This window comes from Pan troglodytes, chromosome 11 (assembly GCF_028858775.2).
Source record: "Pan troglodytes isolate AG18354 chromosome 11, NHGRI_mPanTro3-v2.0_pri, whole genome shotgun sequence".
Classification (NCBI taxonomy): Eukaryota; Metazoa; Chordata; class Mammalia; order Primates; family Hominidae; genus Pan; species Pan troglodytes.
In genome coordinates this window covers 59,852,913-59,879,623 of record NC_072409.2, presented here as the reverse complement: position 1 = coordinate 59,879,623, position 26,711 = coordinate 59,852,913, and the positions used below count along the sequence as shown (strand labels likewise).

Below are 26,711 nucleotides of genomic sequence, written 5' to 3'. Positions count from 1 at the left end.
TATCTCCACCTGGTCCCTCCCTTGACACGTGGGGATTACGGGAATTACAATTCAAGATGAAATTTGGGTGGGGACACAAAGCCTAACCATATCACCATCTCACCTCAAGTTCTTAGTATGCTCATTGGTGGATGTGGGTATAAATCAACTTCCCAACTGGGTTTGGCCTCTGTCACATCTGTCTGGCATCACATGCAGTATTCTAATAAGAAAGAAAGGCTTTGGCTGGGCGCAGTGGCTCACGTCTGTAATCCCAGCACTTTAGGAGGCTGAGGAGGGCGGATCACTTGAGGTCAGGAGATCGAGACCAGCCTGGCCAACATGGTGAAATCCCGTCTCTACTAAAAATGCAAAAATCAGCCAGGCACGGTGATACACGCCTATAATCCCAGCTACTCAGGAGGCTGAGGCAGGAGAATCACTTGAATCCAGGAGGTGGAGGTTACACAGTCAGCCGAGATCGTGCTGCTGCACTCCAGCCTGGGTGACAGAGTAAGACTCCGTCTCAAAAAAAAAAAAAAAGAAAGAAAGAAAAAGAAAAAAAAAGGCTTTATTAATGCTTTAAAAAATTTTTCCTTAACAATTAAATATGTTCAACAAATTTGATGCTTCTTTTTAAATTATCAGAAATAACATATATTTTTCCTAAATGTTAACAATGAATTTGTGTATGTACATGTGTTGTTTTTATTTAAATATGAGCAGTTCACCAAATTATTTCCTCATGAGAAGAAACTTCTAAGAAAGCAGGAACTTTTACTTCAAAAGGTGCTAATCCCACCCTAGAATTCTTCTCTTTCACACTCTGTTTTGTCTTTTAATTCCCCAAGAAAATATTACTGGTCCTCATTTAATCATTGTGCCCTTTTTTTCCCCCTCATATGCAGCCTTTTGATACTGCTCAAAAATAAATGTTAAAAAATGCTTTTCTCCAGTGGGGTAGAAAATCTGAAACAAGAACACAAAAACCTAAGTGGTGGTAAATAATACTGAATGAATGAGTCAGTCAACCAGTCAATGAACAAATGAAAGAAAATATATTCTTTCTGATAAGTGCTATATACAGGTATCATACATTCTTACTAATATTCTAGGACATATACAGACAGGCCTCAAAGGCAAACACCTGCTTGACTATCACTGCAAGCATGAAAATGGCTACCACCATTGCTTCTGCTGGGAACTCATCACTTCCTCAAGAAAGAAGACAGGAAGTGTTGGGACTTCAATTCCATTATGTCAAAGGAAGAAGTGAGAATGGTAGGTGGGTGGAAGAACAAAATACCTGTTCCTTAGAATTCAAGTTCCATTTTCCCACTGAAACAAGAACAATTGTGTGGTCTTGCTGAGACTCTAACTGCCATTTAACACGTATGTCCTCAGAGCCATGGAGTCCAAGTACCAGAAAACCTGATTAGTCACTGGTTAATAAGACAAATGGCACAGGACCCGTGACAGTTAACGTAACCACTTATTTAACTCTTAACATTTTATGTTTTAATTCAATTTGGGGAAGCATTTCAATATAAAGATCTAGAATCATGAGCAAAGTCATCTGAACACAACACGATGGCACTGGAAAAAAATAATTAAAGACAAGGCACTGAACTAAAATTTTTCTGAACTGGTTTAGCAAAATGAATGCTTGGATTGACAGCCCAGCACCACAGCAACCAACAAAACATCATAAATCACAACCACTCACAAAGCCCACACTCTCACCACTCTCAACCTATTTCAGGAGCGCCCACATGCACTGACTTGGTTTGCCTGTGCACCTCTAATCCTTAGACCCCAACAGAACCTACTCCCAGTTTCAGTCCCTTGACATGCTTTAAACTTCTGCCAGAAGTTTGGCAGATACATTACCATCACCCAGACCAGCTCTCCTTGCCAACAAGCCAAACACAGGCCCGTTGCTGTGAACAGAACCGACTGTTGCTCTTTCCTCTCCAGCATGCTGAAGTGCCAGGTTTACTCATATTATGGAAGTCCCTGATTTTCTTTTTATAAAGTGTTTAAGATATAATAATAACCATTGCTTTCTCATTCCTCTTTCAACAGGGATGAAAGGCCTCTTGCTTCTCCTACCAGAGTGAGACACAAATATTTATCATTTGGGGACACAACTTTCAGGAGAGCTAAAAGCTCTTATAAGCCAGAGTTGCTTAGTCCTAGTGAAAACATACATGTCTCAAGGGCACTTTCAAGCCTCTTGTGAACAGCAAATTCTGCCCTATCCCGGGTCCCTCAGTCCCTCCTTTTAGCACATTGTCTCTCATTTCTCAGGAAAGTGACTTCAAATTTTTTTGTTTGTTTGTTTGTTTGTTTGTTTGTTTTTGTAGAGATGGTGTCTCACTTTGTTGCCTAGGCTGGTCTCACACTCCTGGCCTCAAGCTGATCCTTCCACCTCAGCCTCCCAAAGCACTGGGGTTGCTGGTGTGAGCCACCATACCCAGCTGAAAAGTGATTTCTTATAAGCCAAGCAATCAGCCTCTGCAGAGAAGACAGGACCCTCAGCACATATCTAGCTCTGTAATTCCTCAACTCAAGTTGGGCATTACTATCACCCCTACATTAACATGTTCTCATTAGGAATATGACCAAGACCAGGACAGAGTCACAAGAGAAACAGTCAGTGGATCATGTGACACATGAGATTTATTGGTCCAATAAGGTGAACTGGTCAGGAACCAGATCTGCTATGCCCCTTGGGAATAAGGTGGCCAAAATAAATTTTGATTTGAAGATTAGAAAGGCAGCAGAAAGTTCGTTGTAAACAAAGTTGCATATCCATGGTTCCTGAGACTCCACTTCTCTGACTTCATTCCTCTTTTATCCTTTCCTCTGTGCCTCTCTAATTTTCTTTCTTTCTCTACTTCTGGCCCCTTCTTTGCTGCTCTTAGCTTCTCAAGGTTCAGCAGGTTAAAGAATCAGATCATATGACTCCCCAACCACAAAGATCACAGTTCCTAAGAAGAATCTGCAAACCAGGGTCAGCAGTCTCCAAAGATGGCCAACAGCAAGTCCTTCCCTGTCTGTACTCACAGGGCATTCCTCATATCACGAGGTGAGGTCCAGTACATACCATGGAATCTCATTCAGCCATGAAAAGGAATAAAGTTCTAACACATGCTCCGACAGCATGGATAGACCTTGAAAACATTTTGCTAAGTGAAATAAGCCAGACACAAAAGGACAAATATTGTATGATTCCACTTACTTATATGCAATACCTAGAATAGGCACAGTCATAGAGACAGAAAGTAGAATAGTGGTTGCCATGGACTTCAGGGGAGAAGGAAATGGGGCGTTGTTGTTTAATGGATATAGTTTCTATTTGGGATGATGAAAAAGTTCTGGAGATGGACAGTGGTGCAGCACAACACTGTGAACATGCTTAATGCCACTAAACGTACACTTTAAAATGCCACTGAATTGTACACTTTAAAATGTTTAAAATGGTAAGTTTTATGTTATGTTATATATGTTTTACCACAACAAAAAATTGCACACCACAAAAAAGTAGGCCTCCTGGAACACTACTCACTTGAAACACTCCATCTCAGAAACCAGCCACCATGTTACATGAGGAGGTCGCATGTTCACGCTCTCGTCACCAGCCCTAGCTGAGCTCCCAGGCAACAGCCAGTATCAGTTACCAGTCATGTGAAAGAGCCATCAGGGAGGTCTGGGGCAGTCAAACCTCCGGATGATTCCCAACCTGGCTGCCATCTAACTGCAATCACATGAGAGATGCCAAACAGGAATCCTGTCGATTCACAAAACCATAAGAGACAATGATAAGTTGTGGTTTGAAACCATTAGGTTTTGGGGTGGTTTGTTATGCAGTCAGTCATGGATAATTGGAGTGCCTGACCCTTTCTCTCCCCTCTTCAACTCCTGACTGAGCAGTGGAATGAAAGCCAGACTATATGACTCTTTGTAGACAGGGATATTGCCTACTTTGAGATACTGTATGCCCCAGTGATCAGATCACTATAATCTGCTAAGTCAGGTATTTCTCTCCCTGTGACATTTGAAATATTCTAACACCAGACAAGTAAAGAACCAATAAAGCTTGAGAGTCCATTTCTATATATGTGTCTAATACAATGCCTGACACAAAGCAGGTGCTCAAAAAATGTTTACTGAGTGACCGAACAAATGATTTAAGATGTTTTCCAAATAACTTTCCATTGATTACTTTTCTGGGAGGGCTTAATAGGTAGTCTGTGGAGAAAGAGGTGTGAAGTGAGATAAATTTGAGAAACCTTAAGTTAAACAAAGTTAAACAATTAGCACTTCTAAGAGCCATTAAAAATTTACAGTAAACTAAATTATCATAATGAAATGCCATAAGTGAACCGTGATAACATCCTGGATTTTTTTTTAAAGTGAGGCTGCATGGGAGTATTTACATTGTAATAATTCATCACAGTATATGGCACTACTTGAATTTATATAAGGACCCCCTTTTCCAAGGATACCAATCTAATATCTCAAAGGAGGGAACGGTTTAATGGATATGGTGTGGGGATCAATGGTTTAAAGACTCCTGATTGTAATTGTTATTTATTGACATTTTTTAACATAAAAGATTCATGTTATCCAAGTGATCTAAGGAAGTGTCATCATTGACTGCCAATATCACAAAAAGAGAGACAACTGAACAATGTGTGCTTCCTGTTGGAAATACCTACCACCACTGGTGAAGTGTTCTGACCCCAGAACCAAACCTGAATCATATCAAGCCTCTAGATTTAACTACCAGTTACTGGAAATAAAGGGGACAGAGAAATATATTGAACAGCACCATGGGGATGCAATGTAACTCAGTGGAACAAAGGACTCAGTTTCTTTAACAAATAAGTTGCAATGGGCCAGGCGCAGTGGCTCATGCCTGTAATCCCAGCACTTTGGGAGGCCAAGGCAGGCGGATCACCTGAGTTCAGAAGTTCAAGACCAGCCTGGCCAACATGGTGAAACCCTGTCTCTACTAAAAATAGAAAAATTAGCTGGGCCTGGTGGCGGGCACCTGTAATCCCAGCTACTCAGGCAGACTGGGGCAGGAGAATCACTTGAACCCAGGAAACAGAGGTTGCCGTGAGCCAAGATGGCACCATTGCACTCCAGCCTGGGTGACAGAGCAAGACTCTGTCTCAAAAAAAAAAAAAAAAAAAAAAAAAAAATGTTGCAATAGGGCAAACAAGAGAAAGAGGGACTTACTGATTAAAAGAAACTTAAGAGACATATCGGCTAAGTGCAATGTGGGTCAAATTAAAACAAACCAATTATAAAAAAAATACGTAAGACAATGCCTAGATACTTGATGAGCCTGACAAATTATGTATCTTTTACAAATATATACTAAAATATTTAAGGATTAACTATTGTCAAGGCTGAAATTTATTTCAAAATAATCCAATGGCAAAAGAGAAGGGAAATAGGGGTCCAGATGAGACAAGTCTGGACATGTGTTGATTGTTGTAGCTGGGCAACGGGTACAGGGGGGGTTTTGTATTTCTCTCAACTTTGGGGTATATTTGAAATTTTTCATATCAAAGAAGAAAAAGAAGAACAACAATAACATATAAGCCAATTGGAGTCATCTCTTCACTAAGTCAATTCCTACAAAAAGGAAGAAGAAGAGTATTCTAGAACACAAAAGACTAAAGAGACAGACTAATTAAATGCCATAAGCGAACCTTGATAGAATCCTGGACTTTTTTGCACATTATACATACAGAAATGTGCACAAATCATACTTCAGTTACAAAGGTTTTGATTAAGAAAAGTTATTTGAAGATTGTGAACCAAGTGGGGAAATTTAAACATAGGCTGAATATTAGATGACACTAGGAAATTCATTAGGAAGATTATTAGAAAATTTTCTTAAGCATGATCATGTTATTATGGTGATGCAGAAGAACGTTTTATCTTTAGAAGGTGCTTCCTACAGCATATAGGGGTGAATCACCATGAAATCTGCAACTTTGAATAGTTGAATATAGAATATCTATTTATGTAGAGACAACAAATGTGGCAAAATGTTAATGGCTTTGGAATTCAAGTGAAGGGCACATCAGGGTTAATTGTGCTATTTGCTCAACTTTTCTGTTGAGAATTCTCAAAATAAAACATTGAAAAAAGATTGAAGAGACTTTCAAAGATGCAGAAGTAATAGACAGTACAAGCATTTGTCCACCAGCGAGTACTAGTGAACTTCATTCTGAGAGAGTGAAATAATCTGCCTTGGGGTGCAGGAGTCCCGGTGCGGTGTTATCTTCTTCTACTTTTATTTTTCTTAGAGGTAGGGTGTCACTCTGTCATCCAGACTGGACTGTAGTGGTGCGATCATGGCTCACTGCAGCCTCAGTTTCCTGGGCTCAAGTGATCCTCCTGCCTCAGCCTCCTAAGTAGCTGAGACTACATGCATGTGTCACGATGACCAGCTAATTTTTTAAGATTTTGTAGAGATGGGGGTCTAGCTCTTTTGTCCAGGCTGGTTTCAAAGTCCTGGCCCCAAGTGATGCTCCCATCTTGGCCTTACAAAGTACTAGGATTACAAGCATGGGCCACCACATCCAGCCTTGTCTTCTTCTTTTTGGCATATTGGGGGTCATAGGCTTGTTTCTCTCAAGCACACACTAAAATGAAGCCTATCAATCACTATGGTCCATTAAGCTGCACAGAGCTCTCAGACAGCTAGCTGGCCCTGACAAACAAGCTTGCTGTGGAACCAGGTAGTGATTAAGAAGAAAGACTCTAGAGACAGACCTTCTGGAACTGCAGCCCAACTCTGCCACTTCTAGCTATGTGACCTTGGGCAAATCACTTAACCTCTCTGTGTCTTGGTTTCCTCAGAATGAGGATACTAATAACACCTCATGTGATTAGTCGATTAGTACATGCATCTCAGTTATGTTATTATTATTGCAAATATTATTATAAATATTACCAATCTAGCCTTTAGTTATGACTAGAATGAATGATCAAGGATCAACAGACATTCAAAAATCTAACAACATGGCTGGGTGCAGTGGCTCACGCTTGTAATCCCAGCATTTTGAGAGGCTGAGGTGGGTGGATCACCTGAGGTTAGGAGTTCGAGACCAGCCTGGCCAACATGGAGAAACTCAGGTTCTACTAAAAATACAAAAATCAGCCGGGTGTGGTGGCCCAAGCCTATAATCCCAGCTACTTGGGAGGCTGAGGCAGGAGAATTGCTTGAACCTGGGAGGTGGAGAGGTTGCAGTGAGCTGAGATGGCGCCACTGCACTCCAGCCTGGGCAACAGAGAAAGACTCTGTCTCAAAAAAAGAAAAAAATCTAACAATACAAAAAAGAAGGACCTAGATGTCAATCGGAATCACTGACCCCCAAAAAGAAAGCAGATTACTCAGAGAATAGAAAAGAAAAATGTTAAATATATGTAATATGTATCTTCAAATAGAAAATATGGCATAATAACACAAGAACAGCTGCTAAGCAAAAGAATAAATCAGAGATCAAAAAAGTGTTCTTGAACATTAAAAAATATAATTGTCAAACACTTCAATAGAATGGCAAGAGTAAAAATTAAGAAAATACATTAAAAAGACAAATAAACAGAAATGTGAAACTTTGAACAGTTAAGAAACAAAGAAGTTCAGTCCAAGAGGTTCAACATCTGATTTGTAGATGTTCTACAAGGAAAGAACAGAGCAAATGGAGGAAAGAAAATAATCAAGGAGGCTGGGTGCGGTGGCTCATGTTTGTAATCCCAGCACTTCGGCGGCCGAGGCGGATGGATGACTTGAGGTCAGGAGTTTGAGACCAGCCTGGCCAACATGGTGAAACACCATCTCTACTAAAAATACAAAAATTAGCTGAGTGTGTTGGTGCATGCCTGTAGTCCCAGCTACTCCAAAGGCTGAGGCAAGAGAATCACTTGAACCCGCGAGGCGGAGGTTGTAGAGAGCCGAGATCATGCCACTATACTCTAGCCTGGGGGACAGAGTGAAACTTGGTCTCAAAATAATAATCACAATCATCATCATCATCATCATCATCATCAAGGAAATAAGAAAATTTCTCAGTGTTGAAGAAAGGCACATATATTCAAATCACAAAAGCTCACTAAATACTCAAAAGGATGAAGGAGAAAAGACTCCACCTAGACATAACTTCATGTAACTTCAGAAGACTCAGAAAAATTATCTGAAACTTGAAAATAGGCAGAAGAGATTACTGGGTAATCTATTTTTTAAAATGGCTACTTTACATCTGTAGGAACAGAGTTTAAGTTGTAGATGTTATTTCAGTAGAGATGAAAATAAGGTTCTGTTCAATTGGAACTTCAGAAGTTACAGTTCATGCTTTGGAGTACATTAATCAGTTTTGTGTCTATCCCAGCAATCTTCTCCTAAGATTGCCAATAAATGCTTAGCTTCTCAAATGCTCTTTGAACAAGTGCTCCCTCGTTAATCACTCATGTTCATTTTATATTTGCCTGAGACTCATTATTTTATCTTTTTGAAAATCAAATTTTATTGATTTTCAAGGAAAAGAAAAGATCTTAAAAGCTTCCAGATAGAAAAAGAAAAAGGTTTTCTAGAAAGGAACAAGAATCAGATCAGCATCAAGATTCTCATCTGTGACAAAAGGCATCAAGCAATGACTTCATTTTTTGGAAGAAAAATTATTTTGAACCCAGGATTCTATATCCAGCCTATTATTCAAGTGAGAGGGTGAGAACAAAGATACATCAAGGTATTCAAACCCTGAGAGAGCTGTCTTCCCTCAATTCTTTCTGAAAATTATTACTTGAGAATGTTCTCTGGCAAATGAAAAAAGAACTCAAAGAAAAAGAATGCATGAGACCTAAGAAAAAATGGATTTAATTTAAGAATACAATGAAAAGAAATATTCAGATGACATCTGTGCAACAGGCCAGAAAACAATTAAGTCCAGACTAGAACAGGAAGTGAGTGGTCTTAACAAGAAACATCCAAAAGGGAAAGTGGAACAACTAGCAAAAAGAATATGATCAAGAAGCCAGATACATAAACCTCACACTTAGGATCAACTTATTTTCAACAAACGTATCAAGATAATTCAAAGGGAAAAGAAGAGTCTTTCTAACAAATGGTGCTGGGGCAACTGTATATCCACGTGCAAAAGAATAAACTTGGACCCCTGCCTCACACCATATGCAAAAATTAACTCAAAAAAATGAAAGACCTAAGCAAAACAGCTAAAATAATAAAAATCTTAGAAAAAAATTATAGGAGTAAGCGTTCATGACCTTGGGTTAGACAAAGCCCTTCTTAAATACAACAGTGTAAGCTACAAAATTAAAAATAGATGAACTGAACTTCAAAATTGTAAACTTTTGTGCTTCAAAGGGCATCATCAAGAAAGTAAAAAGACAACACAGAGAATCAAAGAAAATGTTTGCAAATCATATACGACAGTCCCCAGCTTAACAATGGTTCACCCTATAATCTTTTGCCTTTAAAATAGTGTGAAAGCCATATGCATTCAATAGAAACTGTACTTCAAATACCCATTAAACTATTCCATTTTTCATATTCAGTACAGTATTCAATAAGTTACATGAGATATGTAATACTTTATTATAAAATAGGCTTTGTGTTAGATGACTTTGCCCAATTGTTGGCTAATGTACATGTTCTGAGTTTTTTTTAAGTAAGCTTGACTAAGCTATGATGCTCGAGGTGTGTTAAATACATTTTTCACTTACAATATTTTCAATTTATGATGAGTTTATCTGGACATAACCCACATTGTAAGTGGGGAGCCTCTGTATCTGATAAGGGACTCATAATAAAAAGACAAGTAACCAATTTTTAAATGAGCAATGGATCTGAATAGACATTTCTCCAAAGATGATGTACAATGGCCAATACACACATAAAAAGATGTTGAACATCAAATCAAAATCACAATGAGATGCCACGTCACACCCCAAAGAATGGCCACAATCAAAAAAACAGACGATCAGTGTTGGCAAAACCGTGGAGAAACTAGAACCTTCAAACACTGCTGGTGGAAATATAAAATGATATAGCCACTTTGAAAACAGTTTAGCAATTTCTCAAAACGTTAAACATGTAGTTACCATATGAATCAGCAATTCCACTCCTAGACATATACCCAAGAGAAATGAAAACATATCCACAAAAAAATTGTACACTAATGTTCATAGCAGCATTATTCCTTTTTTTCTCTTTTTTTTTTTTTTTTTTTTTTTTGAGATGGAGTTTCGCTTTTGTCGCCCGGGCTGGAGTAGCATGGTGCAATCTTGGCTCACTGCAACCTCCGCCTCCTGGGTTCAAGCGATTCCCCTGCCTCAGCCTTCTGAGTGGCTGGGATTACAGGTGCCCGCCACCATGCCTGGCTAATTTTTGTATTTTTAGTAGAGACAGGGTTTCACCATGTTGGCCAGGCTAGTCTCAAACTCCTGACCTCAGGTGATCCACCCGCCTCAGCCTCCCACCATGCCTGGCCCAGCATTATTCCTAATAGCCAAAGTGGAAATGTCCATCAACTGATGAATAAATAAATAAAATGTGATATATCCATATAATGGAATACGATTCAGCAATAAAAAAGGGACAAGTACTGACAGATACTATAGCATGGGTGAACCTTAAAAATATTAAGCTAAAAAATATGCTAACTGGAAGAAGTCAATTACAAAGGATCACATACTGTATGATTCCATTTATTTGAAATATCCAGAATGGGCAAATCTATGAAGACAAAAAGTACATTAGTGGTTTCCTGAGGCTGAAGGTATTGAGAGGAAATCAGGAGTGACTTCTAATGGGTACAGGATTTTTTTGGAGGCTGATGAAAATATTCCATAATTGATAGTAGTGAAGTTTGCATAGATCTGGGAATAGGCTAAAAATCCATTGAATTGTATACTTTAAATGTGTGAATTTTTTGGTATGTCAACTACATCTCAATAAAGAAAAAAGCAGCAGGCTGGGTATTGTGGCTCACACCTGTAATCCCAGCACTCTTGGAGGCCAAGTTGGGCAGATCACTTGAGCTCAGGAGTTCGAGACCAGCCTGGGCAACATGGTGAAACCCTGTCTCTACAAAAAATTAAATTAAAAAAAATTAGCTGGGCATGGTGGCACATGCCTGTAGTCCCAACTCCTTGGCCCTGAGGTGGGAGGATCAGTTGACCCCAGGAGGTCGAGGCTGCAGTGAGCTGTGTCCGCGCCACTGCACTCCAGCCTGGGTGACAGTGAGATCTTCTCTTAAAAAAGAAAGACAGAAAGAAGCAGCAGCTAGATGATCTCTGAGATTAGGTGCCTTTTTGTCAACAAAAAGAAAGAAAGAAAAGAATCATTTAGAACATCTCAGAAAAATATAAACATATACATCAAAGTCATGGTCCAAACATGAAGCAAACTAGAATGTGGCATGATACCAAGCACGTACTAGAGAATAAGAAAAAATAATGCATTTGACTTGGCAAAGGAAACAGTCTTCCTTTGAATAACATGGAATTACATTTCCTTCTCTTTAATATCAATCATTCTTCCTGGTGTTGCAGTAAATAATGTAGCTGGTCCCTTGAACAAGCAGAGCTTAGGGAGGTCAACAGAAAACCACTTTCTTTCCTTGCTGCAATGTTGTTCAAGGCCACTCTGTAGGGCTTATTATTCCTGATTGTTTAAGATGAAATTTGAGTCCAGGACCATGACTTGTCTGATCAATATCAGGTACAAAAAGTCCTCCAGTCACTTCAAGTCACAAAACAACTCATTTCAGTAATTACAATGTCCAAGGCTGTGTCCCAGTCAAAACTTGGAACTTCATTTGAATGTAAGCTTCTCTCTCTGCCACCAGGCTTATTACTCTAGGCAGGGAGCAAGCCTGCCATGGGAAGGCAAGGGAATGGCCTCAATCTGCTCTGTTTCCCTTTTTTCGTGTGGGTCTACTGCTGCCCCTACAACACAGTTGGGTTTGATAGAAGGGGGTGTGGGGAAGGCCACAGCCATGTTGGTAGGGAAGGTAACGGGCAGGGAGAGTTCATCTGCCTGTTATGTTGGGACTTGGCAAGTGTTTACAGGGGATTCTCTCCAGAATGGAGCTTCCATTGGCTCCTCAGAGATACCTACTGCTGAGCTTCCAGCTCCCTTAGCCTGAGCATCCAGGAGTCCAGGCCCAGCCTCCTTCTGCTGTGGTCTGCTCACTTCCTATGGCCTCTCTGGGCAGGATGTCAGCTCACCCCATGCCTGCTATTTCCTGGGAGGCCCATCTGGTCAGCTAGAAGTATATTCATGTTGTGCTTAGTCTATGAACATAGAATTATTTTCCAACTGCAGGCTTTAACTCTTGAGGCCACAGGGTGCTCCAATCCGTCCTTTAGAATCCCCAGGTGTAGCCGACAATGGTCCCGTCAAACACCAAAGAATCTATCATATTCTCCAATTGCTTATCTTTAAATACTTCCCCTTTTCCCCATGAGAAGGTGGAACTCAAAATGCCACAGCAATTCAGTAACTTTCTCCAAAACATTTGTCTCTTTAATCCCTAATCTTTTTCTAGGCTGGGAGATGGAGATCAGCTAAGGGTTGCAAAACTGGTTTTCACCCAGCAGCTTTGCAAGTCCTGCTTAGATAGTCTAACACAGACACTGGAATGTTGGCATCCCTTATACCAAGGCCTCAGGTGAATCTGGAAATAAAGAATCTAATAAATGCCATTAGCGGTTTTCATTATCTGAGAAACAATTTATAGGCAAAGTCTGAATGATATAATATAGCTTAAGAGCAAAATGTAAATGTTAAGACACTGACAACATAAAAGTAAAATATCACTATCAAAAACTGGGAAAGCAGGGAAAGAAGTAAAAAAAGTCATAATTTCTTTATCTTATATAAAAGAGGGTCAAAAGATACTATCCAAAGTTCAGAAATTAAGAAACAGAAGCTTACAATATTATCTACAACAATAAAGTCATCAATAGAAGTAACAAAAATAACTTTTTAAAAAACAAGAAAGGAGGGAAGCAGGTTAACATACGTGTGGCAAATTCCTCACTTTTAACAAGGTAGGACAACCACCAAGAATGCTAAAACCAGAAAATGTTTAAAATGTTATTTCTGGCCAAGCGCAGTGGCTCACGCCTGTAATCCCAGCACTTAGGGAGGCCTAGGTAGGCGAATCAACTGAAGTCAGGAGTTCGAGACCAGCCTGGCCAACATGGTGAAACCCCGTCTCTACTAAAAATATATAAATTAGCCGGGCATGGTGGCACGTGCCTGTAATCCCAGCTACCCGGGAAGCTGAGACAGGAGAATCGCTTGAACCCGGGAGGCAGAGGCTGCAGTGAGCCAAGATCGCCACCACTGCACTCCAGCCTGGGCAACAGAGCAAGACTCCATCTCAAAAAAAAAAAAGTGTTATTAGTGTGGAGTATAAGTCAGGTTTGGGTGTGGGATAAATGCAGAGGTCTAATTATTTTTAATAAGAATAAGAAGGTAGGCCAGGCACAGTAGCTCACACCTGTAATCCCAGCACTTTGGGAGACTGAGATGGGCAAGTCACTTGAGGTCAGGAGTTTGAGACCAGCCTGGCCAAGATGGTGAAACCCCATTTCTACTAAAAATACAAAAATTAAGCCACGTATGGTGGCGCATGCCTGTAATCCCAGCTACTCAGGAGTCTGAGGCACGAGAATCCCTTGGACCCAGGAGGCGGAGGTTGCAGAAGGCCAAGATTGTGCCGCTGCACTCCAGTCTGGGTGACAGAGTGAGACTCCGTCTCAAAAGATAAAAATTTTTAAAAAAGAGTAAGAAGGCTAATGAGCTCCCATTTTTTTAATAAAAAATATTTTCCCTCTTAAAAGGCACTTACTAAATTATAAAATATCACTGTGGTGTGTTTGAGATATAGGTAGATGGATAGATAATATATTTAGATACATAACTATAAATATGAAATAAATGAGAAACAGTCTCAGAGAGGTAAAGTATTATGCCAAATTATACAACTAAGTACAGTACCCAGGTCAAATCTGGGTCTGACCCAAATCTATACTCTTTCTTCTCCATCAATGTGCAGGATGCCTGCTAACACATAATGTCCATTTAGAGATCATTATTTTCTCTTCACAAAAGAGCTTTACCAGGAAACTCTTTGGTATCATCGTTGAGACATTACAGCTCATTATACCCAATTCTACCATCACCCAAGCCCTGACACCCCAACCCAGCCTCCTTCACCCGACACTTCCCACCAATGCTGAGCTCACCACCAATCCATCTACTTTGCATGCCCACTGGATTTCTTGTTTTTCAACTGAGTTACCCTAAGTGTCCAAATGTTTTAAAATGAATCTATTTAGTTTGAACTATTTTTAATTATTATAAAAGTAATATTCATAGAAGAAAAATCATGGTCTTAAGCATTCAGAGTTCTTGATTATGTTAGGAACAAGAGAAACCAACTCAGGCTATTTAAGAAGAAAAGGAATTTCTTGCAAGACTATCAGGTAGCTCACAGAATCCACAAGAACGAGGCTCAGGAACCCAGGAAGGAGCCAAAGAACCCGGGAACTGGAACTTCTAGCAAGGTCATGCCACAGGAAAACCAGGTCCCTTGTTGTCAGCCTTGGACACAAGCTGCCTCCTTTGCCCAATAAGTTCCAAGTGGCCCCAGGGCTACAGTGCATCCACAGCTCCAGATTCAGAGTCCTGGGCTAGAGCTCCAGGGGGTAGAGGTCACAGGCTCACAGGCTGGCTGCTAGCATTCAGAAACATAAGCACGTGGCCTCAGAAGCTTCATTGCCAGAGGCAGGGCCCCACTGCTCACCAAGACACACACAAAGGCAGAGACACCAACTCCAAAAAGGGAATTCAGACATTGCAGGTACAGGGTGGCGAAAAATCAAACAAAAGATAACTAAACTAAAAGTCTCCTCTTCACACAATACAGCACTGTTCCCTCCAAATACAAATTGGAGAGCAAGAAAGTCTTCCTCCTTCCCAGTCCCATTTCACTCCACAGAGGGGTCCACTGTAAACAGTTTCTTCTACATCTTTTCAGAAATTTTCCATGTAACTACAAACATACATGTATGATCACTTGGTGGTTTTTAACATACACACCACACACACACACACACAGATAGGACCGTACACATTATTCTGCAACATTTCATGACAACACATGAATTTTAAGATGTTCCCCAATTCAAAATGGTCTCCCCTCTTGCCCCAAATCATTAATAATTTGAGAATTTTCTCATAGTCATATTCAGAAATTGATCACTGTAGTCTGTTGGGCTCAGACAACCTGGATGCAGGACTGGTCAGAGGGCTTCCTTTAGCAACCCAAATACATACGTACTACTATTAGATTTGGTGCAAAAGTAATTGCGGTTTTTGCCATTACTTTTAAATCACAAAATAGTCTATAATGCACTTTAGCACTGGCAATGTGATATTATGTATGTATACATTGGTTGGTCCAAGCTACACCCAAGAATAGTAAAGAATTCATATTCCAGGATGGTCAGCTAGCATTTATGAGAAAGGCCAAACTCCAAAAGCTTGCTTCCCTTATCTTTATCTCCCAACAACACCCAACTGATTTTGCTAAATTAGCAGAGTGAATATGAAAATGAGATGCCATTGATGAAATTATTACCTTGTTTAATTAGCATAATGGATGTTAAAAACGGGTTCTCATGTTTAATTGTTTATATTAAAGGTATATTACATGATGTTTTGATATTGTGGTTTTGATTTTCATTTCCCTAGTGACTAGCGATATTGACCAAACTAATTACTACCTTTTCAACATCGGCTACTCAGGAGGCTGAGGCTGAGGTGGGAGGATCACCTGAGCCAGGGAGATCAAGGCTGCAGTGAGCTGCGATGGTGCCACTTCACTCAGGAGCCTGGATGACAGAGCGAGACCCTGTCTCAAAAAAAACAATCATCCAGCAGGGGCTCTAAAACCCTGTAAATATTCTCTCCTTGGCTCATCCCTTCTGAGAACTGGCAAAGAGCTGCTCTCCCTTACTGAAGTGGGTCTTATAAACTTAGCTTTGCTTGATCAACAGGTTTTCAAGGAATCCACAGTGGTATTCAAGACAAGTGAATGCGAAAATGAGAGACAAAAACATTGTTCACACACTCTGTTTTGTAAGCATGATACAAATCTCCACTCTCTATACTTTAAGCTTCAGAACAAAGGGCTTTTGTTCTGAACAATTCTTTTGTCTGAGGGCTAATAAGTGGATAGCAGAATTTGATCTGAGAATCAACTTCATTTTAACAATTAACTTGGCAGAAAGGTTACTTCTAAGCTTTGGCAATTACCTGTTGCTACCAAACTAAACCCACTAATTAAAGCATACCCAAATTGGCTTAGGTCAGTCTGCAAAACGAGGTACTGCCCAGGTCTTGATTCCAACCATAGATGAATCACCCAAGACTGCTTTCAATTTCTGAGGATCCCAAGTTCTTACCCAATGCCCAGTTCCTGGGATAAGGTGATCAGAGGGAAGAAATCAAAGATCTGTTGCCAACAGACTAAATGCACTGTGATCACAGAGAAGCCTGAACCCAGCCTAAGCTGCCTTCACAATACCTAAGTGCACATTTTTCTACCATGGGTTGTTACATAATGACACATCAAATTGAGAGGCCAGATCTTCTCTTGGAGATTTTATCAATGAATGATTAAAAAATAATTCATAATGTGTTTACACAGCCTTAAATCCCATTTGTACAGATGAGCGTACAAATTAGATCATTTCCTTGGCCACTCATTGATTGAAATTGATAGGACTGAGACTCAAAACTACACCTTGTGTTACCTTGGTCATTTCTGCCTCTGGCTCTTTTGAGTGAAAGATAAAATTCCCAAAACATTTGCCACTTCAGATCTTGAAAAAGAATTGGACATTCACAAACAAGATAACAGCTTATTTAATTTATATTCTACACCACAAAAAAGCCACTGTTGGCCACAGTGAGATGGCTACCGATTGGCTAATGGAGGAGGTGGTAAAATGTTACAATGGAAGAAGCAATGAACTAGGAGCCCAAATCCCTGGGTTCTTTCTAACAATCATTCAACTCATTGTGAACTGGACAAGCCAATTAACTCCTGAACTAATATTCTCTTATCTACATAAAAGGAATAATATCTGCCAGGAGAAAAGGTATATGAAAGAACCTGGAAAATTCTTAAGCATTATATACATGCAAGAATGTATTACTAACAATTCTGAAGAGTAAGAAAAGTCTTCCATTTTACGCCTTAAAAAACAGAGTGAAATAATCATAGTATTTCAGTTTATATACAGGGAGCTTATAATGACCAGTTGAAATGTCCATCTGAAATTAAAACACCATCGAGGTAACTAAAGAGGACTCTGGAAATCTATGAGAGCTGGAAGGAATCTTAAAATATTATTCTGATCTAAGCCACTTATTGGTTTAGACCTTGGGAAAATCTCTTGACTTTTGGGTCAAGAGATTTCCCCAAGGTCACCTGACAATTAGTGGTAACGTGTCAGCATTAAAATCCAGGTTTTGTGAACCATCAAACAAGGGTTCATTTCAATTTATTGAAATGTACTTGAAAGAACTCAACCGCCAAAGCCAGAGAGCTTCACAGCTCATTTTGTAAATGCATGGATTCCTAAACTGCACCTGGGTATTCTGACCACTCCAGCTCTCCATATCCTCAGGAAAAAAAAGACCACAATCTATCTCACAGCATAATCCACCTAAAACTATTTCTGACTTTTGACAAAGTGTCTAAGTATTCTATGACTCTCCATCCAAGACACAATAAGATGAAAAATTCCTAGCTCCCCAAATGGCTTTGTGAGCAGAATTATCTTACCAACCTAGCCTATATGGACTCGTAGAGGAAAAAAAAAATTAAGCATACCTTAAGCCATTTTGTAGTCTCTTCGGGTAATGAGGTTTTATCCTAAATACTATAATCTTGAGGTTAGAAAATAAACTGAAAGACCATTTTTTAAATAGCCAATACATTTACCCTTGTCTATTCTTGGTCTGGGGTGCAAATCAACAGGAGCCACAGTTGGGAATAAGCCACATGTGATCCAAGAACATCTCTGGGGAAGAACCTTCATTGTTGATGCTAAAGAATATGGAGCTGTCCCTTTATCATTTTTAGGTCATACTTATCCCATCTAATTGACAAGAAAAAAAAATAACAAAACTCACATCACCACTTCATAAGGAACCCAAAATACAGGCATAGAGCTAGCTGGATTTTCACAGTAGCAATTCTTACTAAATGTACTACCAAGGAAAAATACCTGCCACCAAAAATGCCTGTACCACCAAAGAAAAATTTTTTAAAAATCTTATTAAGACTGTTCTGTTTTCTAACTGAGGTGCCTAGACCAGACAATCTTTGAGGCTGTTTCTAGCATTGTCCATCATTTGTAAACACTTACAGAACATTTTCTTAGAATGAAAGAGGAATGATGTCTAGAAGAAATAAAAACATTCTTTAAAAATGGAAAATGTTAGCTCTTTATGGAAAACACACAACCTAGAATACTACACACACACACACATACACACACACACACACACACATGCATGCACACATACTTCCTAGCTTATTCTTAGTCATAGCCATAAATAGCTACAAATATTTACCAACTATTTTCCAATATTATCATTTTTGTTCTGAACACATGAGTATGTTAGTATAAGAAACATGACCCAGTAAATGAAGGCTTCCAACCCTGAATTTCCGTGAAAACTTGAGTTTGAAGGAACTAGGTCACAGTGACCCTTTTTTGTTCAAACCAGTAAAAAACCTGATGTCATCAAGGTAACAACCACAAAAGAGGAAGCCCAGATGTAAATGGTTCTCAAAAGGGAATATCCATGTGTTCTAGACTGATGTGAACAACTAAAAACGAGGACGGCTTGCCTTTCAAAGGGCCCTGAAAAAGAGCATCCTTCCCCTCCCAACCTCCACCACCAAAATACTCCCTGACAACTTTGAAGTTCAAAGGGGATGAATACAAGGTTTTGGAGAACAAAAGCAAGTGAGAGAAATTTGAGACAAAAGTAAAAGAAATTTTGAGAGTTCACCCAGGACCTAAATTTCTTACTAGCTGTCAAATTAACTCCACAGTCAACAACTAATGTGTATTGAGCACATTGGCCCTACAGAAAGAGAGTGAAAAAGGCAAGACTCTTGTCCTCAGGGAACTGACTGTAGTCTGGGGAGAGGCAACAAATGTAAGGTATATAGGCTAATCACAGACCACAAAGCCAGTAATTCAGTGCTGGGATATGGCTAGGGGCAAGGCAGGAGCCACAGCAATCAGAGTGGTCAGGAAAGGCCTCTGGCAGGAAGTGACTGCTGAGCTGAGAGCCAGAAGAAGAGGCGGCCAGCCAAACAACCAGCTAGGGGGTGAAAGTCCCAAGTCAGAAGGTGCCCCTGAGCCTACAGCATGGATGAGAAGGGGAAGGGGACAGAACTCTAATCAGCCAAGCCCAGGCCTGCAAGAACACAGACCCATGGGGTCCTCTGGCTCCTAATGGAGCATGGCCTCCCACTAAAAAGCATGCAATGGCACATTCCTTAAACTCGGGAAACTGAGGCAGAGGGGCTTGAGGGGGAAAATGGAGAAAAAATATCCATTAAGGGAGGGGTAGGGTAGAGCTTCCCTTGGTATCACTAAATTATCCCCGCTGTGCCAAAAAGAAAACTAGGCTCAGAAGAGTTCAGTGGCTTGCACACAGGGATGCTACTCTTAAAAAGATGGGCTAGGAATATCTGACTGGCATTTTTCCCTTTTTTGACATAACACAAGCATCTGGCATGAGTTATAATGGTATACTATTAAGATTCATATGAGCCAGGCATAGTGGCTCATACCTGTAATCCCAGAACTTCGGGAAGCTGAGGTGGGAAGATCACTTGAGCCCAGGAGTTCGAGACCAGCCTGGGTAATGTTGTGAGACTCCCATCTCTGCAAAAAATTTAAATGTTAGCTGGGTGTGGTGGCACATGCCTGTAGTCCCAGCTACTCAGGAGACTAAGCTGGGAGGATCCCTTGAGCCCAGGAGTTTGAGGCTGCAATGAGCAGTGATCACACCACCACACTCCAGCCTGGGCAACAGAGAAAGACCCTCTCTCAAAAAAAACAAAAGATACATATGAACTGCGGATTTCTCATTTATGATACTGACTAAGTCTCCAATTATTAATAGATACAAAGTTTTCCCTTGTAGAATCCCTACAAATTAATTTATCTTCTTTATAAATTGATGCTAATTAACATTTCAAGACAATCTCTATACGACCTTCTAAGTACATAACTCATAGCAGCCAAAATACAGAAGCTCAAATGTCCAACAATAGGGTAAAAACTGATGATGATACAGAAATAAGGCAGCAGCCTACTTACAGTTTTAAATGATAAGCATGTAGACTCCTCATACATGGAAACCTGATAATAGCTTAATTTTATATTAAACAGAAAAAGCAGTGCATGACATAGTATGTACACACTGGTTACAACTTTGTAACAAAATGCATATACTTAACAAAGATGAGAAATAAATGGATAAGAATGTAATAAGACAGGGCCATTTTCATTTAAGGCTGCTCAAGCTTACATAATAAATATGTGAGGCAGCTTTTTAAAAGACGACAAGGTCAAATAAATAAATGTCATAATAGGTATACTTTCTTGAATCTATTCTTAACACACTTATACTCTTTTCATCATTTGGAATTTTCAAAGTACAAATACCATTGAAGATTTTCTTCTTTTAATTCAATTTAAATACTGGAGATTTGTATTACTGAGTAATTTAGTATTGACTCAATGGAAAAAGACAGTGCAAAGGAGATTCCTGTTACCAAATATTCGTATAAACACCAACCAAAATTTTTCATAGAGACCATAAACCTAGAGAGTCATTGTGAAACAAGTTTCAGCCACTTATAACACAGGCTATACAACTCATCCAAAGTTTCAATTTCTCTCATCCTGCTGTTTATTAAAATGGTATGCTAAAAATTTATTCTTTCCAAAATTATTAAAGGAATTTCATGAAATACAATCATTGATGGAGTTGTAAAATGTTGCCTATGTCATCTTGTGGGCCTAAAAACACTTCAGGTTAGTTTTTCAAGACCATCAATACAGTATTGGGATCCATTAGTTATTCTGACACACAAAGCTTCCGCAATATGCTTCTTCTCTATGTATTTAAAAATTTAAGGAGTTTTGTATTGATTGCCCGTTGCCTAGCAAACAACAATCTGTTTCAGATGAACTATTAAGCATATATACAAAATGACTTTAGAAAATTATTTAACTCCATTTCAAGATGGATGAGACAAATAAAAATAAGAGATATTATAGAGAAAAAAAATTTAAGTATACCACAATTCAAATCTAATTTCCTAGACCCTCTATTTTATCATTAAAAGTTGGAAACTCCATTAGCATTGTCTATTTTGATCCACTTTAAATGGTAAGTTTAAAACTGTAAATGATAAGTTTAAACTTATCATTTAAAACTGTGAATGATAAGTTTACAGTCGCTGAATCAAAATGACATAGCAAATAAAAACAAAGGATGAACATTGGAAATGTTCTAAAAATACCACTGAATTGTATACTTTAAAATGATTCATTTTGCTATATAAATTTTACCTCAATAACAAAAAAAGATAAAATCACCAGTATATGTCTATATTATTTCCAAGAGAATATAATATTTATGTGACAAAGAGATAATATAGCAAATCTATGCAACAAAATTCTAAGGTTGTTCAACTCAAACATTATAACAATAAAAAGTCATATATTCATGATTAATACATGAGATCTGCTTCAAAAGAATATAGAGGAGTCCAGGCGCGGTGGCTCATGCCTATAATCTCAACACTCTGGGAGGCCAAGGCAGGCGGATCACTTGAGGTTTGGGACCAGCCTGGCCAACATGGTGAAACCCCATCTCTACTAAAAATACAAAAATTAGCCAGGCGTGTTGGTGCACACCTGTAATCTCAGCTACTCAGGAGGCTGAGGCACGACAATTGCTTAAACCTGGGAGGCAGAGGTTGCGGTGAGCTGAGAACGTGCCACTGCATTCCAGCCTGGGCGACAGGGTGAGACTGTATCAAAAAAAAAAAAAAAAAAAAAAAGGAATAACAGCCGGGCTTGGTGGCTCACGCCTGTAATCTCAGCACTTTGGGAGGCCAAGGCGGGAGGATCACGAGGTCAGGAGTTTGAGACCAGCCTGACCAACATAGTGAAACCCCGTCTCTACTAAAAATACAAGAAATTAGCTGGGCGCAGTGGCGGGCGCCTGTAATCCCAGATACTTGGGAGGATTGCTTGAACCCGGGAGGCAAAGGTTACAGTGAGCTGAGATCACGCCACTGCACTCCAGCCTGGGCAACAGTGCGAGACTCCATCTCAAAAATAATAATAATAATAATAAATAAAAAGAATGTAGAGAAAAAAGAATATGAGAGGAAATGAGTGGGAGTATAGCTGTAAAGATTGGCTGGAAGTTCATCATTATGGAACCTGGCTGATGGGTACAGGGAGTTCATTATATTATTCCCTCCACTATTGTGTATATTTAAAACTGCCCATAGTAAGTAGTTTTTTTAAAATTCTATCTTTAGGATGGGTTTAATGCTAGAACTAAAGACACTTGTATAGCACTGGGTACTTAAGGAGCTTAAAGTGAACCAGAAAACCAGCAAAATTATTATCTTACTTGTTATGATCATCTGACTTCTAATATTATCTATTGTTAACTTATTTTTTTTTTTTTTTTTTTTTTTTTTGAGACGGAGTCTCGCTCAGTCGCCCAGGCTGGAGTGCAGTGGCGCGATCTCGGCTCACTGCAAGCTCCGCCTCCCGGGTTCACGCCATTCTCCTGCCTCAGCCTCCCGAGTAGCTGGGACTACAGGCGCCCGCTACCACGCCCGGCTAATTTTTTGTATTTTTAGTAGAGACGGGGTTTCACCGTGTTAGCCAGGATGGTCTCGATCTCCTGACCTTGTGATCCGCCCGCCTCGGCCTCCCAAAGTGCTGGGATTACAGGCGTGAGCCACCGCGCCCGGCCTGTTAACTTATTTTTTTAATGAACAAGGAAGCTTAAGCATTTCTTCAGTGGTTTATATGAACAGACTTCATACATAGCACATTTTATAAAGGGTAGCAATTTATAAGATCAGTACATACCAGGAGTATCATAGGCCTTTTCCAAGTTGTTAATCCTATGATTCCAGAGAGTATCACCTGTAAGGATAAACTATCATAAATATAGAAAATGGACCAATTCCAATAAACAAATCCTCAGTCACAAAAGTACATATTTTTAAAGATACTGAAATTTCAAAGCATTCTAAATCAAACATTTAATATTCCTCCTGGATTACAGGGTTCACTCTGGTAGACCACTTTGGACTTTTACTTCTAGGCCCTCAAAGCTTTTTTATTGACTTTGTTTAATTTTGTTTTGTTTTTAAAGACAGGGCTTTGCTCTGCCACCCAGGCTGCAGTGCAATAGCGCGATCATGCCTCACTGCAGCCTTGACTTTCTGGGCTCTGGTGATCCTCCTGCCTCTGCCTCTCCAGTAGCTAGGACTACAGGCGCATGTCACCACACCTGGCCTGTTTTCTCTTAATGTCAATTAAGAACACACAATCAGAAATTAGCCTCTCCTTCTGGTGAGTGAGGAATCACTATTTTTCAGTCAAGCTCCCTGTTCCTAGCATCACCCAATCTGTTGCCAGGGTCAGCCTCATCAGATGCATGTCTCGTGGCATCCTTCCCTTCATCAGGTACCCATCCATTATGGGACAGGTAAAGTCTTTGAAATGGGAAACAAGGCCCTTCAAGATCTTCTCTTACCTACTCTCAAGCCTGGTTTTTACATACCCTGGCCCCTCCACCACATACCTTCCTACCAAGTACCTGCCCTCCCTCAGGCCAACCAGGCTCCTGACATCCCTGGGCTATTTGCTTCTTTCTCTTTGCTGAAGTGCTGTGTCCTCCCAGCTTCCCTCCTAGCTGCCTGAGAACTTTTATCCATCCTGCAAGGCCCCATTTAGCAGTCACCTGCCCTGAGAAGCCCTCACTGATTCCACCGCTCCACACTCATGGAAGCCCTTTGCACACACTTCTTTTTTTCCAAAAACTCTATTGTAATAATTGAGGGATGTGTCTCTGAATTAACTACTAACTGTGAACTCCTGTCTTGTCTCTCTAAAGTCCTAGTTCCCAGCATTGTGCCCCAATTGTTGGCAATTAATATATGTTCTAGAGCATTTATTCCACAAAGTGTGAGGAACTACTGTGAGAAGGAGCTCATGTTGCAAAATGACACTTCAATAAAAAACGAGCTAAAAAATCTCAATAAGAAAAAACAGGCTGGGCACGGTGGCTCACTCCTGTTACTCCCAGCACTTTGGGAGGCCGAGGCAGGTGGATTGCCTGAGCCCAGGACTTTGAGACCAGCCTGGACAACATGGTGAAACCCCATCTCCACTAAAATACAAAAAATTAGCTGGGCATGGTGACACTACTTGGGAGGCTGAGGCCCAAGAGTCGCCTGAACCCAGGAGGCAGAGGTTGCAGTGAGCTGAGATCGCGCCACTGCACTCCAGCCTGGGCGACAGAATGAGACTCTGTCTCAAAAAAAAAAAAGAAAAGGAAAGGAAAGGGCCACTATTTTGCCAAAACATAAACTGGAAACCAAGGTCAGCCCTTTGGATAACACAGTTTGATAAACAATTGGGAAATGAAAATCAAAGTAATTTTTCAGCCTGGGATGTGCTGATGCCATTTGAGCACTCTGAGCTTTGTAAAATAAAGTGTGTCTGCCAAAGGCAGCCATGAAGGTTTTCCTCTACATTATACTTGTCCAAATTGCTCAAATGCACCATTTCACAATCACTGTTTATCAACTACAGATCAGTAAGGACTTGACAGTGTCCCTTCAAATTCAAAACCCACAGGCCTGCTTGCAAAATTCTCCATTCTCACTAGCTGAGAGTAATCATTCTGCAGCATCAGACCAGCATAGGACAAGTCTACCCACTTATATCAAGGATCAAAAACCATATACGGGCAGATAGGTGACAATTTCTTTGTGTGCCATCTATGTTTAAAGGTACTACTAGCTGCCTGCCCACCAAGCACTTTAACCTTGCAATCCCTTTAAATCCAATAGGATATTTCCTTACCCTAAACAATTTCTGCCTGAAGACACAGGGCAGGGCGTGTGTGACTCAGAGTGTGTGAGTTGTACCTACTTTACAAATTGGGACTGCAATCCATGAGGTCCTGGGTTCCAGGCTCCCACTCAGCTTCTAAAGACTTAACTATGAGACCTTGGCCAAGTCATTTCACTTGTCTGGTCCTCACTTATTTCCTTAGAAATGCTGTAAGGGAAGGAAACCATCTCTTGGTCTCTTCTAGCTCAAAAGACTTACCTTATAGTGATGACAGTGATTCCTCAGAAATCTGTGACTCAGGGTGTAGGCACGTATGCTTGTGCATGTATGTGTGTATGCACGTGCTTGCATGTGTGTGCACATGTGTGTGCATGTGTGTATCCCTCTGTGCATGTGCATCCCACCTGCCCACTCTGGTGCCTACTGGACTTAGCTGAGGAAATTCAAGCTGTTCTTGTGAAAACATAACTTCATATTCGACTGCCCTTAAGGAAAACACAAATCCCCCAATTCAGTAAAAAATATGATTTGAATTATTAGTTAGCGTTTGACATTAATGCTACTGGTCTCCATTAATAGAGAACCCTGCGGTTCAGCTTTTTGGAATGTATTTTTTCTATTAAAACAATACTATTGGCCAGGCGCAGTGGCTCACACCTGTAATCCCAGCACTTTGGGAGGCCAAGGCAGGCGGAATACTTGAGGTCAGGAGTTTGAGACCAGCCTGGCCAACATGGTGAGACCCTGTCTCTACTAAAAATACAAAAATTAGCTGGGTTTGGTGGCACACACCTATAATCCCAGCTGCTTGGGAGGCTGAGGCAGGAGAATCACTTGAACCCAGGAGGTAGAGGGTGCAGTGAGCCAAGATCGCACCACTGCACTCCAGCCTGGGTGACAGAGTCCCTCTCAAAAAAAAAAAATAATATTATTAAAAGGAAGTATCCAGCCCCAGCCATAAAAGCCCATAAAATAGCAATATGCCTAAACTGTTCTGCCCCCCTCACCTACACAGCCACATCACCCCACCCTCCTCCATGTTAACAATCTAGCACGTTTACATATTTTACATATATATGTATTTTTCTCTAAATTCTTACTACACACATATGTCTATGTGTATATATACACACTCACATGGATGTAATTTTTGTAAAAAAAAAATCATAAAAGATATACTTTCCCTGCCTCTTCCTTTTCTCTCTCAATAAATACTTCATAGAAATCTCTTCATGTGCATTGGAACAGCTCTAATTCATTTTACTTTAGTGACTACATAACATTCCATCGTGTGGCTGTACTTAATGTATTCAATCATTTCCATATTAATGGGCATTCATTCTATGTCTAGTTTTTTGCTGTCACAAACAATGCTGCAGTAAACATCTATGAACATATATCTTTAAAAACAAGTGCTTTTATTTCAGCGGAAAAAAGTCCCAGGAGTG

General features: G+C 40.1%; 1 protein-coding gene across 1 annotated transcript in view; it reads right to left on the bottom strand.

Moving 5' to 3' along the window:
• Positions 1–26,711, bottom strand: part of ENTREP1 (endosomal transmembrane epsin interactor 1) — a 67,377-nt gene that overhangs the window by 32,815 nt on the left and 7,851 nt on the right. Inside the window, exon 2 of the mRNA XM_016960932.4 lies at positions 23,266–23,322. Within this exon, the coding sequence (XP_016816421.2) occupies positions 23,266–23,322 (57 nt within the window). The remainder of the gene's footprint in view (positions 1–23,265; positions 23,323–26,711) is intronic.